This window comes from Emys orbicularis, chromosome 5 (assembly GCF_028017835.1).
Source record: "Emys orbicularis isolate rEmyOrb1 chromosome 5, rEmyOrb1.hap1, whole genome shotgun sequence".
NCBI classification, from domain to species: Eukaryota; Metazoa; Chordata; order Testudines; family Emydidae; genus Emys; species Emys orbicularis.
In genome coordinates this window covers 33,257,157-33,274,356 of record NC_088687.1, presented here as the reverse complement: position 1 = coordinate 33,274,356, position 17,200 = coordinate 33,257,157, and the positions used below count along the sequence as shown (strand labels likewise).

General features: G+C 39.1%; 1 protein-coding gene across 1 annotated transcript in view; it reads left to right on the top strand.

The window, feature by feature from the left end:
• Positions 1-14,093, top strand: part of NPNT (nephronectin) — a 90,907-nt gene extending 76,814 nt beyond the window's left edge. Inside the window, exons 11-14 of the mRNA XM_065405355.1 lie at positions 8,222-8,317; positions 8,616-8,714; positions 12,110-12,366; positions 13,998-14,093. Coding sequence (XP_065261427.1) covers positions 8,222-8,317; positions 8,616-8,714; positions 12,110-12,366; positions 13,998-14,093 — 548 coding nt within the window. The remainder of the gene's footprint in view (positions 1-8,221; positions 8,318-8,615; positions 8,715-12,109; positions 12,367-13,997) is intronic.
• Positions 14,094-17,200: the final 3,107 nt, after the last annotated feature.

Genomic DNA, 17,200 nt, shown 5'->3' with positions numbered 1-17,200 from the left:
CCTGCCTTAGAAGGCACAGCAAGTATGGTTGTGTAATCCTTGAATCTATCAAAATGAGACAGTGCTAAAGGTAAAGAATGTAGACCCTGAGTCACTGATGTCAGTGGAGTTACATTATTTTGGATTAGTTTGGCCCAATATTCTGATACCTTTTAAAAATGAGTTTGGCGTAATGTTTTTATGAAAATAAGTGTTTCATTGTTATGTGGCACCTGGAGCCATAGAGCCTGAATCCTTTACGTAAAGGGTAAATCACATACTTCCAGCATTCTTCCATGCAATTTTGTGCTCACACCTGATTCTTTCAAGCTTGTGCTTGCTGTTTATGATGGTCTGTCTGTGTCTCATACTGACTGTATAACCATTGTTCATCTTCTAGATCTGTTTGCTGAAAGAAAAGCAGTTCAATTTTTAAAGAGATTTAATAGGACATGTCTTGAACAATTCTACATCTATAAAAAATGCACGTCAATATAAGTAACAAGGGTTAGGTTAAAGAAGTTAGTGGGCATTATACCTGCCTGAAGAATACAGAATTGGGCTCTACTTGGATTAGGGCCATGTTGCCCTCTCCTATGTATAATGGTACACAAGAACGGGAGAGACTGCAAGAGTTTTCCCAAAATCATCATGTTCCTCTCTCCACCCAAAAGCCTGCAGACCTTCCAAGCTCTCAAGAAATCTTCCAGAAGCACAAAGCTGTCCATGAAGAAACTCTATGTCCCCCAGATCCTTGCTAATATGCAATACAGCTGCCCTTCAGCTAAGACCTATCAGTAGCTGCCATTGGAAACTCTCCATAAAAGGGGGGGGGGAGGGGTTCCCTAAGCAAAAGTTAATGTGGCCTCAGGTTGCAGAATTTTAGGCAACATACCATGGGCAGGTAGGGTGGCTTGTGGTGGGGTAAGATGATGTACATTTTCCCCAGTCTAACCTCTGCCCCTCTCTTCCCCCCCCCTTCCCCCCCAACTCGAGACACACTAATCTCCTCTCCTGCCTGGGGCAAAATAGGAAGGCACTCTCAAGGTGGTTCAGGGACCGAGGGTCATGACCTAGCCCCTGACTGTTTAGTTTTCTTTTAGCTATTTCTAATATATGTGCGCACTGGAGACCACGGAACTGTTCCTCTTTTTATTTTTTGAATAAGAGTTTAACCAAGTTTAATTTGCTTTAAGAATGGAACTTTCTTATCTATTTCTTAATTACATTTATTGACAAGTGGGAATTGCGTGCATAATTGCTCCAGTATGGAATCAGCTACATTTAAACTGCATTATATTATTGTTATTATTTTAGAATTATTAATAACAATATGAAGCTATGCTTCGGTTCTCAATTTATTTTTTGTTATTGGAATCGTCAAAAAACTGAGGGCCATAACCATGACTAACCCCAAAATATACTCACCATACCTCAGCTTCCCAAATTTAGCCATTGGCGAACAGATGAAAGAAGTAACAAGACTTTTTCAAGATTAAAAGGCAGCGTGAGAATTGGTCTTATGTAGCTGGTAAAAAATATCTCTCCCCTCTCCCATCCCTTTATGAAGAACTTTACTCAATAACTTGAGGAATGCTGTAGAATTAGTGTATTGGCTCACCCACCTATGTAGTTCTACTACACAGCCTCCTTGAGAAATACCATGCAGTGTATATAGTTCATGGAATCTTCTAAGAAGAAGTCAAGTTTATATTTAACAATCTTATCAAGCAGTTGAAGTAAAGTGAAAACTAAACTGATACGCTAAGTAAAGTACACACGAAAGGCTCGGAAAGCTCACAAGAAATAATTGTGCCAAATTCTTTCTCCCACGGATCTCCACTCAGCATACTTAGCCGTCTTAGGAAAGAAGAGTACATATGGACCATGTTAAGACTCCTGTGTCTTATATGGTAGCTCCCTTGTTTGCTGGATATGAATGCACATTCCTTTCATTAGAATCCAGCACTGAAAGGGGCATTTTTAAAGCATTCTCAAAGTTTGTGAGATAGTTGCCAGGAAACTATCATCTCCCATGTGAGATTTCCTGCAATTCATTCTGCAAGTGGGGTGGGCAAAATGATAAGGGTCTCCGTGTAGCAGGCAGCGGGCATGACCCTCCTAACCTCTGGAGGTACAAAGATCTGCCAGAATGTCCTACAACTCTCAGGGCACCTGCATAACTCAGGGACATCAGAATGGGGCCAAAATACTCCCCGTTCCCATGGGAGGGAATGGGGAGTATGGCTATTGCAGTCATACTGCTATGCACTGCTGGCCAGTCTCCCTAAACTCCTGCCCTGAGTTGGGGGAGGAGGGGTTACAATGTGTGGAAGAAAAGCTGCGAAAGATAATGTTAACAGGGTGAACTTTGTTATGTTAAATGGTTATAGTAGATCAAAATAGGACAGGGAGTTCACCAATACTGGTCCTGGGTACTGATAGCATGGGGGTGAAGTGACACTGCATCATATTGGCTGATGGGGCAAGCTCAGGGAAGAGAATAAGAACAAGATAATAAATGTATCTGAAAGGAGACCGTTTCCCTGAACTGACCCATCACAATTGTAACCAACAATCAGTGGGTGCATAAGATCTAGAAGTTTATAGGCAATGTGCTTGTGTTCTCAAATCCCTCTCCACCATACATCTCTTTATAGAGTGCTAGGAAAGGAGAGGGAAATTACAGGGCCTTGGATTCTGGCTAGTAGAGGAAAGCTGGCAGGGTCATAAGAACATACTGGGTCAGACAAAATGGTCCATTTAGTCCAATATCCTGTCTTCCGAAAATGGCCGGTGCCAGATGCTTCAGGGAGAGTGAACAGAACAGGGCAATTTATCGAGTGATCCATCCTCTGTCGTCCACTCTCAGCTTTTGGCAATCAGAGGCTGGGGTTGTGTCCCTGACCATCTTGGCTAATAGCCATTGATGGACCTACTCTGTGTGAATTTATCTAATTCTTTTTTGAACTCAGTTATACTTTGGCCTTCACAACATCCCCCTGGTAATAGTTCCACAAGTTTACTGTGCACTTCGTGAAGTACTTCCTTATGGTTGTTTTAAACCTGCTGCCTACTAATTTATTGTGTGAACCCTGCTTCATGTGTATGTAAGGGGATAAATACCACTTCTTTATTCACTTGCTCCACACCATTCATAATTTTATAGACCTCTATTATATTCCCCCTTAGTCAGCTCTTTTTCAAGCTGAAAAGTCCCAGTCTTTTTTAATCTCTCCTCATATGGAAACTCTCATGGAAAATTTCTCTTATAAGGTGTCAGTGCTGCTCCATCCACTGGTGTGAAGCCCAATGAACTCCCAAGCCAGGCACCAGCTCCTCAGTTTGAATAGCACATAAAATGGATCTCTGGATGCGAAAGCAAATTTGCAGTTTTTATTCAATTGCATTTTCTTGAAAACTTATTTTTCACTATTCATCCAACTCTAGTTCTACACTACTTTGCCATTGGACTTTCAGAATACTCCCTCTTTGATAGTTACTTATTCTGTTTTATTTCATTTAAAAACATTTCTGTGGTATCTTTCAAACTGATTCACTTCTGTTTGTAATGCCCTGTGTAGCGATTAGAATTTTTAATATCAATTGGCAGTCAATTTCCCATTAAGGATTTTTAAGAATTTCAACAAAAATCCATCAGACTAGTCCCAATGCTTCAAGTTAGGCATGTGCTTAAGCACCTAGCTGAAATTGATTTTAAATCTTTCGTGTAGGCATTACTGCTAAACTTGCCTATCTGAAAGACCGTCTCTTTCCCGGTGTCTTACTGCCATAGCTCCAGTAGGAAGAGGTGTTCAAGCTGGATCACCCTCATTATAAAAGAAGAGCAGGGCATTCTCAGTGAGGGCCCAAGGACTCTGAAACTTGCTCCCTTCCTTGGTCTGAAATAGCCTGTACTCAATAACATGGGCATGCTGCAAATGCCATTTGTTTGATAGGGTTTTGGGGAAGGAGTAGGTTCTTGTGTACGACTGGGGCTCAGAGTCTTTTCTGGAGCTTTTCCATTTTGGTTTGTTGGCTTGCTGAGGTTAATGATTATCTCCATTTGTATATTAGACTTACACTAACCATGCAATAACATAAATATTAACTATTTTCAGGATATGCAGAGCTTTTATATGGGCTTTTTTGTAATGTTAACGCTAAAGAAAATGAATGTATAAGCAAAACATATTAAAAACAAAATAGCAAAACTATTATTAAAAATGATGTATTGCGCTATAAATAAGAAGGCCAAATTCTAATACTCTTACTTACACTATACTTTGCTCTGCAAACAGGGTCACACTGAAGTCATTGGGACTATTTGTGGAGTAGGTGCTATTCAACACGAGTGAGAGTATAAGAACATGACCTACAGTACTTTACAAATGGACAAAGACATTCCTAATGCTAAAGAGTTTACAATGGAAGAAAAATAGCTGTTCTTAAAGCTGACCGAAGTATGAGGGAAAATATTCAGTTTACTGCAGATTCTTTTTTTTCAAACCTTTTGTTTGATTAACAGACAAGGTGGGTGAGGAAACATCTTTTATTGGACCAACTTCTGTTGGTGAGAGAGACAAGCTTTAGAGCTTACGCAGAGCTCTTCTTCAGGTATGGGAAAGGTACTGAGAGTGTCACAACTAAATACAAGGTGGAACAGATTGATTATCATAAGGAGTTAACATGTTGCAAGTGACCATTCAAGGTGAAGTGGGCAGTTAACACCTCTGCAGTCATAGGAGAAACTGGGTTAGTGGGTTCTAGGTATTTGTAATGAGCCATAAATCCAGTGTCTTTATTGAGTTCATGCTTTTGGGTGTCTAACACAATTATGAATTTACGCTCCCAGGGTCATCTTTTGAAGGTGTTGTGCAGGTTTCCTTTGAAGATGAGGATTGAGAGGTCAGAGCTGGCATGCTCGTTTTGTGAAAAGTATTTGCCCACAAGCGATATGGTGTGTTTGTCTTTTATCATTTTTCTGTGCGAGTTCACTCAAGAGTGTAGTGATTGTCTCATTTCACCCACACAGTTCTTATTGGGTCATTTAGTGCACTAGATGAGGTACATCACCTGTGGTCAGTATGTGTAGAACCTATGGAACTTGAAAGGTGTGTTGTGATCAATCATCGTAATGGTGGTGATATGTCTGCAGGTTTTATGTCAGTTTTTATGGCAAGGTCTAGTGCCCCTTTGAGTTGGTGGGTCCTGGTCTGTGGGGAGCTTGCTTGATTATTAACATACATGTATGTTGCATACAAGGATTAAAAATATCTTCTTCATAACATGTAATTTGTTACCTTTAAAGCACGTATTTGTGTTTGGTCAAGCTCTTAACATTACCAGTTTATTTTGTTAAAATTCCAAAAGTTGTAACCATATATTATAAAATCTATTTGATCCTGATTTAAGATTGTTTATATTACTGAGTGTTTTCCAGTTCCCTGGATTTGACAAGTTAGAGTACACATTCAACAGTGTTATTTACACATTACTTCCAGTGCAAAAAAGACTCTGGCTAAAAAGTGTTTTCTTCCTCAGTTTGGGTGTGATTTAATAGAAATAACCATATTCATTTCTGGTCAGAATCTTAAATCACTAAATTCATCTTTATTTTCAGTCATCTAAAAAGCTTATTGGTATATTTTAGAATTTATTTTAAAACTGAATTGCAAGCATGCTTCTAGTTCTTATTTTATGTTTTGATGGCGTGAATAATTAAATCAAACCATAAATATTCTAAGCACCAAACCATAAATATTCTAAGCACCACAGGGAGGTGTAATATCCGAGGATAAGTCTGAAATGCATTACTACTGTCATTAATGATGTGCTAGATGTGTGGCTGGAAGAGGAATTTTCAAGACCGCTGTAACAAGTGCAATAATCGATTTAGCTACAGCTTACAGCTGTCCTTCAGACACAACATTTGTGTACTGTATCTGGAAAACTAAAATTTGGCGCACAGATGTGGTTAGAAGAATGCTACAGAATATCTTGAGTCCAGGCAGCACTGAGAACCTTTAGTATAGTAAGGGTCCCTGGAACTAGTCTGGAATTTCAAGGTCAGTATATTTAAGTGGCAGTATAAGCAGTCATTGCAGCCATTCCATATTCTGTAAATATGAATCCCTCAAGGGCCTTTCTAATTTCAAGGAGCCCTGTCTTTTCCAAGTTTCATAACCAAAGAATCCCTCATGGGCAAAGAGAATATTTCCTTTCTGTGTAGTTGTTATACAGCTGAGTGCAGCAACTGGGGCACAGGGCCTGTATTATAGTGACAGCTATGATTATGGTTGAATTCCAGCTTCCATTCTAAACTCCCTTTTTAAACTGCTCATAACTTTCTCACACACCTCTCTTTTGGGCTGAAATTATCAATGCTCTCTGACCCCAGATATTTTTTGGAAAGTTCCAGAAAAATACTTCTAGCCATTTTTTAGTCCTTCATGCCAGGGGAAGAGGGGAAGTCAATGAGGCATTTGGCTCTAGAGCAGTGGAGAGTCAGGTAACTGGAGGAGATAGGAAAAGGGTGTAGTGAAGGCAATGAGTATGGCAGGGGTTGAGATGTGCATAAAATGAGAGAAGCAATGGGCAATACAGGAACTGATATCCCCAGTTCCCACAATTCACTGTAGTGACTTCTGTTACCGGACCATTGTGTGTGTCTTGCCAGGTGTGCAGGCTGGAGCTCCAGTCTCTCGCCTGCTCCAGCTGTGCTGGATGTTCTTAGGCAGGAAGGAAGCAGAGAGAAACAGTGCATGTGCAGCAAAGGAGCTTCTTGCCTATCCCCCCTTCTCTCTTGTGCCTGAGGATGAGACCAGGAGACATTCTGGCTCATGCTGCCTCACACGGAGGCAAGTGTGACTTTAAAGAGAAATGTGTGGCACTTGGGAGGCCTGTGATTATAATTTGTATTGCAGTAGAGCGGAGACCAGTGCCCCATGACAGGTACTGTACAAACACACACTAGACTAGACAGTCCCCGCCCCCAAAGAACTTACAGTTTGGCACTTAATATTCTTTAGTGAGGCCTTGCAACATCCTTATGCGGTAGGCAAAATAAAGTGTGGAGAGGATAAGTGACTTGTCCAAGATCACACAGCAAAGCAGCGGCATTGGGGTCTGTGTTCAGAGGGGTTCATCCCTCTTCTCCCACATGCACACAGTGCTTAGCTCTCAGGACTGGGAAGCACCAAAGCAAGAGGCTGTGACCTCAAATCCACAGTCCTTTGGAAATGCCACGTCTCCTGCATTGGAACGGAATGATGTGCAGTCTGGGGAAAAGGAGGAGAGGAGGCTAAGGATGGGACTGGGTGATGGGTGGGAGGAGGTGTAGGCAGCAGCAGTGGGGGAGAGGGACTGGGAGCAAGCTGCTATGTCACTTATTTGTCCAGTGTCCCTCAATGTCTCTCTCTTGAGCAGTACTCAACACGTGTATTAAGTAAAGTTCTGGGAAACAGAAGACCTGGGTTCTATTATTTTGCTACATTAAGCTAGGTTTTTGCATAGAATAAATTTAAGCAACAGTGCCAAAGGAGGATAAAAAGCACAGAGGCAGAAGCCTGGATTTTTTGGTGGACTATTACTCAACTGAAATAAGTTTAAAACAAACTTCAGACCTTGCATTTTCTCCTTTGCATGCTCAATTATCTCTTCAGATTACTGTTTGACCCTCAGGCAGCAGTATTGTAAACCGTATCACCTATTCCAAAATATAATCCTGATCATCATTTAGGAATTATCAAGTTTTATTCTAATCTCTTATAGTGTGATGGTTCTATGTCTAATTGTGTGTTTCTAAATGCTGGTCAGGTGCATGGGGTATTGCAGATTCTCTAATGTGTGACATCAGATTCCCATTACTGTCAGTGAAAGTTAGTAATCCAGATCCTTTGAGATGCTGACTTGAGGCAGCTGAGGCTTTAGCAGAGAGCACATTTGACTGTTTTATTATTTGAAAATGTATTTGCGGAGAACTTTTTTTTAAACGCCCTTCGTTTGCAGAGCCTTCAGAATTTTTTTGAATCACCCTTTACAGAGACAAATGTTCCAGCATAAATCACTGAGGTGGGAAGTTTATGAAGCTTCATGTGAAATGTAATTAAATATATTGAATTCATCAAGAAGAGCATAAGCCTGAGGCTTTCTCTCTGGCTTTTATTAAAGATAAGTAAGTAGGTCATTGACTATTTTTATCTACCTCATTCATTTCTTTAAAAATTACTTTCTCTTCCAGTACCACGACAGCCTGGAGTGAGCAATAATCTGTTTGAAATATTTGAAATTGAAAAAGGGATTAGTGCAGATGAGGATGAAGCAAACGATGATCCAGGTACTTATCAAGTTTACTATTCAGGATACAGTTATGCTGGTTTCATACTATGTTTGTTTTAACTGTGTCCCTTCAACTAATTGGTCTCATTCTTCCTTTACAAATGTGGGTTTTATTAACACAGGTTTGTGCTCTAAAGAGTATATTAAGTGATACTGTTATTTGCCTAGTACTTGTTAATATTGCTGTAGCTTCTTTTTGTATGGCTTGTAAATCCAGTCAGAAAGTTGGTGAGTGGTCCACCAGCCCTAAGGCTCAAGGACTGTTCTTATGTGTCTTTCTGGTCTGTTCTTTGCAGGTATCCTGGTGCACAGCTGTAACTTCGATAGTGGTCTGTGTGGATGGATCAAAGATAAAGATGATGATTTGCACTGGGAACCACTTAGAGATCCATCAGGTACAATAACTTTGTCCAGTCACACCTGTTTTAGTTTAAGAACCCAAGCCTGCTCCCATTACATTTAATCTGAGCAGAAGGAGATTCTCAAAACTTTGCTAATTGACAGTAGCTTAAGAAATGGCCTACAACTCAATGGTTTTAGGACCTGCTCCCATTAAATGTAGTGGGGGTTTTGCTACTTCAACGTTGATGACAAAATTTAATGGAACTACACCACTATACCTCAACTGGGGAACTGGCTCTTTGTTAGCCTCTATCTTCTAGATAGGAATGCCTATGAAGGAACAGTGTTTTTCCTATTCAATTAAGGAAGATAAGAATAGAACTTGGAATGTGGCCCAATTTATTTATTCCTATTTGAAATAAAATCTATAGTTCAAGGATATGAGGAGATTTTTTAAATTGCCATGCCAACATAATTATTTGTATGGTAATACTAAAATTGTGGGCAAAGCTGGAAATAATTTTGGCTCTACTGTCAAATACAAAGTTCTGTTTCTACCTTAACATTCCCAAGTCAGAGCATAGTTTACAGAAATCCAATATGAAATATTACAAAAGTATGTACACAGGAAAACTGTTTTAGTAAAAAGGGAAGGAGGGTAGATTTTTCAAAATTTACAGCGTACATCTCGGGTAGCAAAAAGGGACCTTGGAATATTGAGTTGAATGGAACAAAAAAGGGCACTAATGAACCATGCCACAAATCACAGGCTCTTTCTGGATCCGAGCTGGTATTCACTCAGGGCAGTGAACCACTGCATACTGATACACCTCAGAGAATCTGCTCTCTCTACAAAAAGAATACACTGAGTTTAGGAAAAAAACAAGGCTGGACGCAAGTCAGTTTTTGCTGCCAAATCTGTCTCCACATAGTACTGAGAGCTATATGGTGAAGTTCTGTTTTAAACATACAGTCCTGACCATGCATTCCCCTTCCGCCCTCTCACCAAAGGGATGGAGATTAGACACACTTCTTTAGCTCTCCATTAGACCCTATGGGATTACATCATAGAAAGAATGCCTCATGTGACCAGACTGTAGACACTGAAAGGAAATGCATTCCCTGGTTGTAAAATACTGTGAGTTAAATCATAGCCCCAATGTGGGTGGGAGGATGGAGGAAGTCCTTTCCTCCAGCACTGCAATAGAGGCATCCTTATCTGATGGAGTCAGGTCAGGGCCATCATCCTTGTACACCAGGGTGGCTGCACTCGGGGCAGTACTGATTAAACCTGTTCAACAGGTGTAGTAAGGAGCATGATCTCCACACACTCTCCTCCCCTCTGCTCCCCCTGTATTGGTATGGTGCCTCTAAGCGCCACTCCTTTCTCCTGTGACTCAGGCTCAGAAAAGACATAATTTAGCATTACATACAGATAACTTTTAAGATGCTTGTGTCCTGGAACAAAGTGTGGCCTACAATGAGTTTTTGATTAGGTGTACTCACTTATAAAGTGCATGAATTTTGTTTACTCCAGGGTTGTTTTGAAAAGCAGTAGTTTCAAAAATATCACTTGGCTAGCTGGCTGGAACTCTTATACATTTTTTTTCCGTTTTTTACCAGTTACATTCTATGTTCCCTGCTACTTACAAATTGTTAAAACCAACCAAACAAAACCCCAATCATTTCACAGATTTATTCTTTGCAGCTGGCCAATTGTTTCTTGGCTTTCAAAGCCCTGATGTTTAGTTGTTTTTTTAAGTGGTTTAAAATGCAGCTTCTGATAAAGGTGCTATGCTATTTCTTTAGGTTTACCTTGTATGTAGAAAACAGGTGAAGGTCTTTACCTATTCTTGTAGGGGCTGGTCTACACACACACTATGAAGTTAATTAAATGTTTTCCTACTTATTTAGATAATCTGTGCAACTCTCTAGAGTGGATGCAGTTCTACTGGTTTAAAGGTGTTTGTACTAGTATAACCAGCATCTTTATCCTGGTATAACTTTGTCCATGCTAGAGGGTCATACTGAACTAACTGAATTTTTTTTTCTACCAATTTAGTTGTACAGTTCCAAAAACGATGTGTAGACAAAGCATAGCCAACTCAGCAATGCATTTAAGCATGTAATTGTCTCATGGAAGTCAGGCAGATGCTTAACTTTAAACATATGCTTAAATGCTTTGCTGAAGTGAAGGCCGAGATTATGGATTTTTTTCTTTTAAATTCAATTGTTGGCTTTGTCTTGGCACATTATTTTGTTAAAATCACATTCATATTTTCTTGCAAAGAGATGATTTTAAAGAAAATCATCATAGCTTTGCTTAGAACAAACATTTATGCAACATTAACGATCAAACTGAACAAGAAACATTCAAATCTAGTTCGACTAAAACTGCGACTAAACTTCAGAGTAAAAGGTTAAACTATTATAATTAAGTAAATTCTGTACATCTCTACAATATGGAAAAAGCATTTTCAGGCTCACTGACTTCAACAGCTCAGATTTCATGGAACCTTTATAACGTAATTAATACTAAGACCTTTAAAGTGAATTTTGATTTTTGACATTCTGCTGTGATATCAAAACTGTTTGTTTTATGGTTAGAACATGGAGTTCTCAGTTGGATATTATTGTTTTGCAATTTTTTTTCTGGTCAGCTCAGATTTGCAAAAAATGAGTTGGGTCTCATTCCAACTTCGAAACGCTGCTCTAGCTTTAATGAGTTCAAAGTTTTTTTTAAAATCCTCTTGGTATGGTTATGGGATTTTTAGAAGACCTAAAGTCTCATTTATCACAGTTTTAGCAGCCTACATAAAAAGGATCACTAGAAGAATTTATTGGGCTTACATGTTTGATTTTGGCTTTTATAAATGTTGCCATGAGGCCCTCTGGTTTTCCTTTATTGCAGTATATTTATATGCAGGTATCTCTCACTAAAGGGATGGGGATATTAATGGGTTTTTGAATGATGTTCACATGTACAGTAACAATCCAACATAAGACACACTGGAGAGTGCAATGAGACTTAGGTTACTAAATGCCTAAGTCACCTCTGAAAATGGGACTTAGTAAAATTTTTGAAAATTCCCATTTGTCCAGAATGTATATGTATTAATGAGTGCCTAAATCTTGTCATTTCATAACTGCTATCTAGAATAATATTTAGAGGCTTAGTTTATTGTTAAAGCTTTTGAGTGAAGTTTCCTATGCAGCAGTGTTATCGAAGAGTCTATGACTTGTAACGGAAATTTAAATCTCCTCTACCACAGTTAATGCAGCACAGCAACACATTTACAACAGTGATTTCTAAGAAATCCTGGAGTTTGAAATCCCCAAGACACAGGAATTTTCAAGATTGATGGCACATTAAGTACGTGTGTCTTTGTACGTGAAAGGTACTGACCATGCTTGGAACATTTAAAAAGAGCTGCCTTTTCTTTTGCAGGTGGACAGTATGTGACTATCTCTGAACCCAAAGGCAAAGAGGGAAAAGTAGCACGTCTGGTCTTGCCACTTGGCCAGTTAGCTCATTCAGGGGACTTGTGTCTGTCCTTTAGGCATAAGGTATCTGGACTACATTCTGGTCTACTCCAAGTGTTTTTAAGAAAAAATGGTGCTCATGGACCAGCAGTTTGGGGAAGAAATGGTGGCCACGGCTGGAGACAAACACAAATAACTTTGCAAGACTCAGGCATCAAAAGTGTAAGTAGAGCTGTCTATACAGTTTTCAGTGTTTTAGTATAGGAGGCTGATACTAGACCTAGGAGATGAATAGCCCATGTTTTATTTCTAATTCATGCCTGACAGTGGACATGTTTTTCCTCCGTCGTATGTAAAAATACTAACTAGTTTTCAGTCAGGCAGAGTATTTTATATTGGTAAACAAATCTAGGAGGTCACTAGAACTTGTGAACAAAGAGGACAGCACCTAGAGATGGATTTATAAACACCTGCTCCTTCGTCTTTTAAAAATAGTCTATAGGCTCTCGGAATAAGGCCACACCATAACTCAGCAAACAGCCCCTCTATCACAGAAAAAACAAATCTAAAAGAACAAGATGCATTTGCAAGATAGCTGATATTTTAAAACATCAGCTATGATTTTCAGTACCCCAGTTTTTGGATGCCCATCTTGAGACACCTATAGGCTCTCCAACACTTTTTGAAAAATCAGGTCTGTTTAAGGTGCCTCCAGTGGGCATCAAAAACTATTTGTTGTTTCTGAAAAATTAAGCCTATATATATATATATATATATACACACACACACTTTCTTTTTGCTCTAACTTCCCTCATTAATCTGAAAAGCCTAAAGGGAATGTAAACATTATTTTACAGAATTGATAGTAGATCTTGCCTTTGTATTGACTTTTTTCTACATCAGTAATAAAGTATTGCAAAATCCTACATGAATTTATCTAAACTCTAGTTTCGACAGGGTCACTGTGTACATATCCTGTTGGGGTTTGTTTGTTTTTAGGGAGCATGTAGGTTCTCCTATCTAATGAGGGAATCTTGCTGGAATGTTTGATTAATTTTCAGACCATGGACAAAATAACATTTGCTCATGTTAAAACAGTCTAGTCTTCGATTTTATCACACCAGTGCAGGTGATTGATACGAGTGATTGTGGATGGATTAAAATAAATATAAAATGGGCTCAGCTAGAGTTTAGTACCCGTTTGGCTTTAGGGATCATTCTACAGCATATTATTCTGCCATGGTCCTCTCACCTTATATTCTCTTCTTCATCCTACTTTAAATCTGTTGAGCTCTCCCTCATTCAAACTAGGTGTATTTTTAGTTCTCTGTTTAAAACGCAGATATGCAGCATTTGCTACATCATGTTGTAGGAAGTCAAAGTTTAGATTAGCACATTTCTCCAGAAGCTTGGGACATGTTATATAGGGGATACTATTTCTAGATCCAGCTTACAATACATTCAGTGTTCAAATTGATAAATTTGCAATGTGGATGTGGAAGGGAAAATCTTTTTAAAATACTACAAAAAATAAGATGGCTCTTTAGAGCAATGGATAAAGTGATTACTGGGAGGAATGATTTAAATATATCTAAAGAGAAGATCACCACCCCTGGAGACAGAGATTCCTCCCTGAAAGCTGAACTCTGCTTCCATCAGCAGAGTAAGCACACTTCTAGAGATCACTGAAAGTGTTTTATCCATTACAAATACCAACATCCAGGGATATGTCTCTAAGTTCCCTGAGGCCGGGACTGACCATGCTCTTGCTGGGACCCTTCAGAACAGGTAGCCATTCTTGTCTTTTTTTTTTTTTAAGTTTACATCTGACTGTGTCTTATTTCCTTCCCCAGGTTATTTTCAAAGGTGAAAAAGGGAAAGGCAGAACCGGGGACATTGGATTAGATGATGTGAGCTTGAGGAAAGGCCGCTGCTCTGAAGAACATTAGCAACACCCACTAGACTGGCAAAGAATATATACAATTTCTCTTTCCCTTCAATCCTATTCCTATCAAGTTAAAAGAAAACTGTGGGCCAAAGTGGAAAATATGGACAGTGATCACCTCGTTAGCCCACTTTTGTGCAAATCCCAGTGAAACTCTACTTAAAATAATGCAAATTGTCTGTAAGGATGCAAACTTCAAGCCAATATTGGGTGTTTTTACTATTATTCCTTGTCCACATACCTTTATCACACACAAAGTATCTTGTACCATGCCTGAAAGATGCTCATATTAAATGGGCAGGGAGGGAGTGGCTAAATGTCATCAGAAGAGATCTCCAGCTCACAGCGGTAGTATTAACTGTTGTTCTGTGTTTTGCTATAGTGCTACCATTACACTGATGATAAGGATATGCTGTACGATTTGTCTGACTTCATAATTTGAAGTTAACTGAGGCCTGGACCTGAACTTTGGCTATTTTACTGCCATTGACTTTTAAAGAAGGGTGTGTTACATATCAAATAGCATTTATTCTGATGTATCTATATTAACAAAAGGCAGTTATGTAGACTAGGCGCTGCATCCCTTAATATTGTGTAAATGTGTGTGGTTACTAATGTATTTATATTTCTTATATTTACAGATTCCAGTTGCAAGGTAAATGGCAGCTGTGCTTTCAAGCTAAAATACAGTATGTGAGCTCAGTGTGTTCTTTGACCCTCTGCTGGTGACCACTGATAGAAAATGTCAGGACACTGCTGATTTATCTTTTGGCCCTAAATACTAGTGTGATATTTTTCATGAGGTTATGACTGAAAACAAAGGGCCAGATCCTCAGCTGGTCTACACTGGTGTGTAACTCAATGGGTTGCCATAGTCCTAAGTTAGTTTACACCAGCTGATTAGCAAGATGCTGCCTACTATCAACTCCCATTGATTTCTCTGGGAGTGTAGGATGCTGAGCACTGCCAAGGAGGTGCTTTTGCACTCTGCAGCATTGAGCTTGTTGAAGTCAGTGGCAGTTTTGCAATTGACAATCAATAGGATGGGCCACAGTCTGTGCTGATAGTAATTGTTACAACCCATCTAAGCAGCACAAGTGAGTCAGTTCTAATGCATTGAAATATAACTGACCATTGAATCTTGCACCTGTACAAGGTCCTTGCCAGACTGCTCAGAAAACTACAACAACAACATTTAGAGCTAAAATGTTAGTTCTAGAGGAAATTAGTATTTGTCAGACTATTGGGCTTTTTCTTTTAGTCATCCATTTTGGATGTGATAAATGTACAGCTCCATGGAGAAATGTTGAATTTCTCCACTTGGCTTGTCTAGCCTTTTTTAAATGAAAAAGCTTTACTATCAGCATTGAGATCAGTTTTAAATTTGACAAACTTATCTTTATATTTAAGAAAGTTAGAAGCAAACTTAATAGGTTGTTGTTTTAGGGCGACAACCTTAAAATTTCAAAAAGGGGTAGAAGACAAAAGGCCTTATGACCTTTTAAAATAATTAAATGTAAATTACTAATGTAAGCGCAATGTATAATTATGTATGATCTTATAAAAGTTATTTCTGGTTTCAACAAAAACCTGTGTCTAGTCTTGCACACCCTGTCCATAAGGATGACATTGCAAGACGTCAAAGGCCTTATTTCAAACTCTCGCTAAGACAAGATATGTCCCAATAAATCTACCATGTTTTTGGATTTAGTAGCTCATCCTAAAAGGATTAAAACATACTTTGTACTAAGATACATTTTAACTGTTTTACCAAATCATATTACAGCCCTTCGAGGTCCTGGTAAAATGGTTAGAATAGGGATCTATTCCATCCACAGAAGAAAGACCCACTCAGGTTTTAATCATTCTGCAATTAGGACTGGGCATATGGAAGTTTTGTTAGTGCAGATGGTATATTACAGGTCAGTGCATTATTTCTGCCCGTTCAACATGCAAATGTACAGGCATGTACCAATAGGAGGAGTTGGGATCTCTGGATTTTGATTAATTTCGTAAGTAGTGAATGGACCTTTCATCAGTATTGCAGTATACAACAATATTATGCCACTGTCTATGCTTGAATGGGTTAAACAAATCCTTACATTTAAACATTACAGCAAGAGGCAAAATTAATACTATAAACAGCTACATTTTCACTTTGTTGGTGTACAGCATGTAATGGCTCAGCTTCCAAACCACCCCTAGTCAAAGATTGCCCCTGGATAGTTCGTCACTCACCTCTAATGATTACTCTGCCTGACTTGATTGATGGAGTCTATTGAATTGTCACCAGCCCCCTGCAAAAGGTTAAAAAAAAAAGTATTTAAGGTGACTGTGAGCTTCTTCAGTCCACTTCCATTTTGGTAGAGAAGACAACATTTAACTTGTTGGGTCATCTTTCCCCCTTTTTGCATGATTCTCAGTCCTCCTGCCAAAGTTCCTGATCTTGCAATGAGCTCTATGCAGGCTCACACCCTGAATCCATGCAGAGAGTCACCAATGTGAGTGGGAGTTAGCAAGGACAGAAGGGTCTGCCCACATGGAGTTCATTAATTGGGGATGTAACTAGCAGAGACTACCATTTTCCAGGCACAATTTCGGGTGTGCAGATGACTGTGAGATCTGAACAGAACCTTAAGACCTTGTTTATAGCTACCCATTTCCTTTATTGTTCAATAACTGCATAGCTGGTTCTAAAGAAAATCCTCCTGAAAAATCCATTCTAAGTGTCAACAAGAAGATATTGTGCTAAACTCTAATGGAAACAGTTATCAAACGTACTGTATATCATTTTAACTGGCTTATAATTTAAGTTTTTGAAGAAATGTTAACTTTCCTCCCAAACTGACTAAAAATAAAGAGTATCTTATAGGCACTGAGTACAACTGAAGTGATAGCTCCCTGGTTTTGTTTTTAATTTCCACTCACATCAAAATGCAATAGGTGGGATTTTCAAAAAACTTTGAGTTGGCCTAAGTCTGTTCCCAGTGCAGAGTTTGTAGCTATTGGTAAAGCTTTAATAGGAGGGAAGGTGGGCCAACGCTGATTGCCACACTTCAAACAATTTGGATGGGATTTTTGAAAGCAAAGCCTCCCTGGGGTTTTCATAGT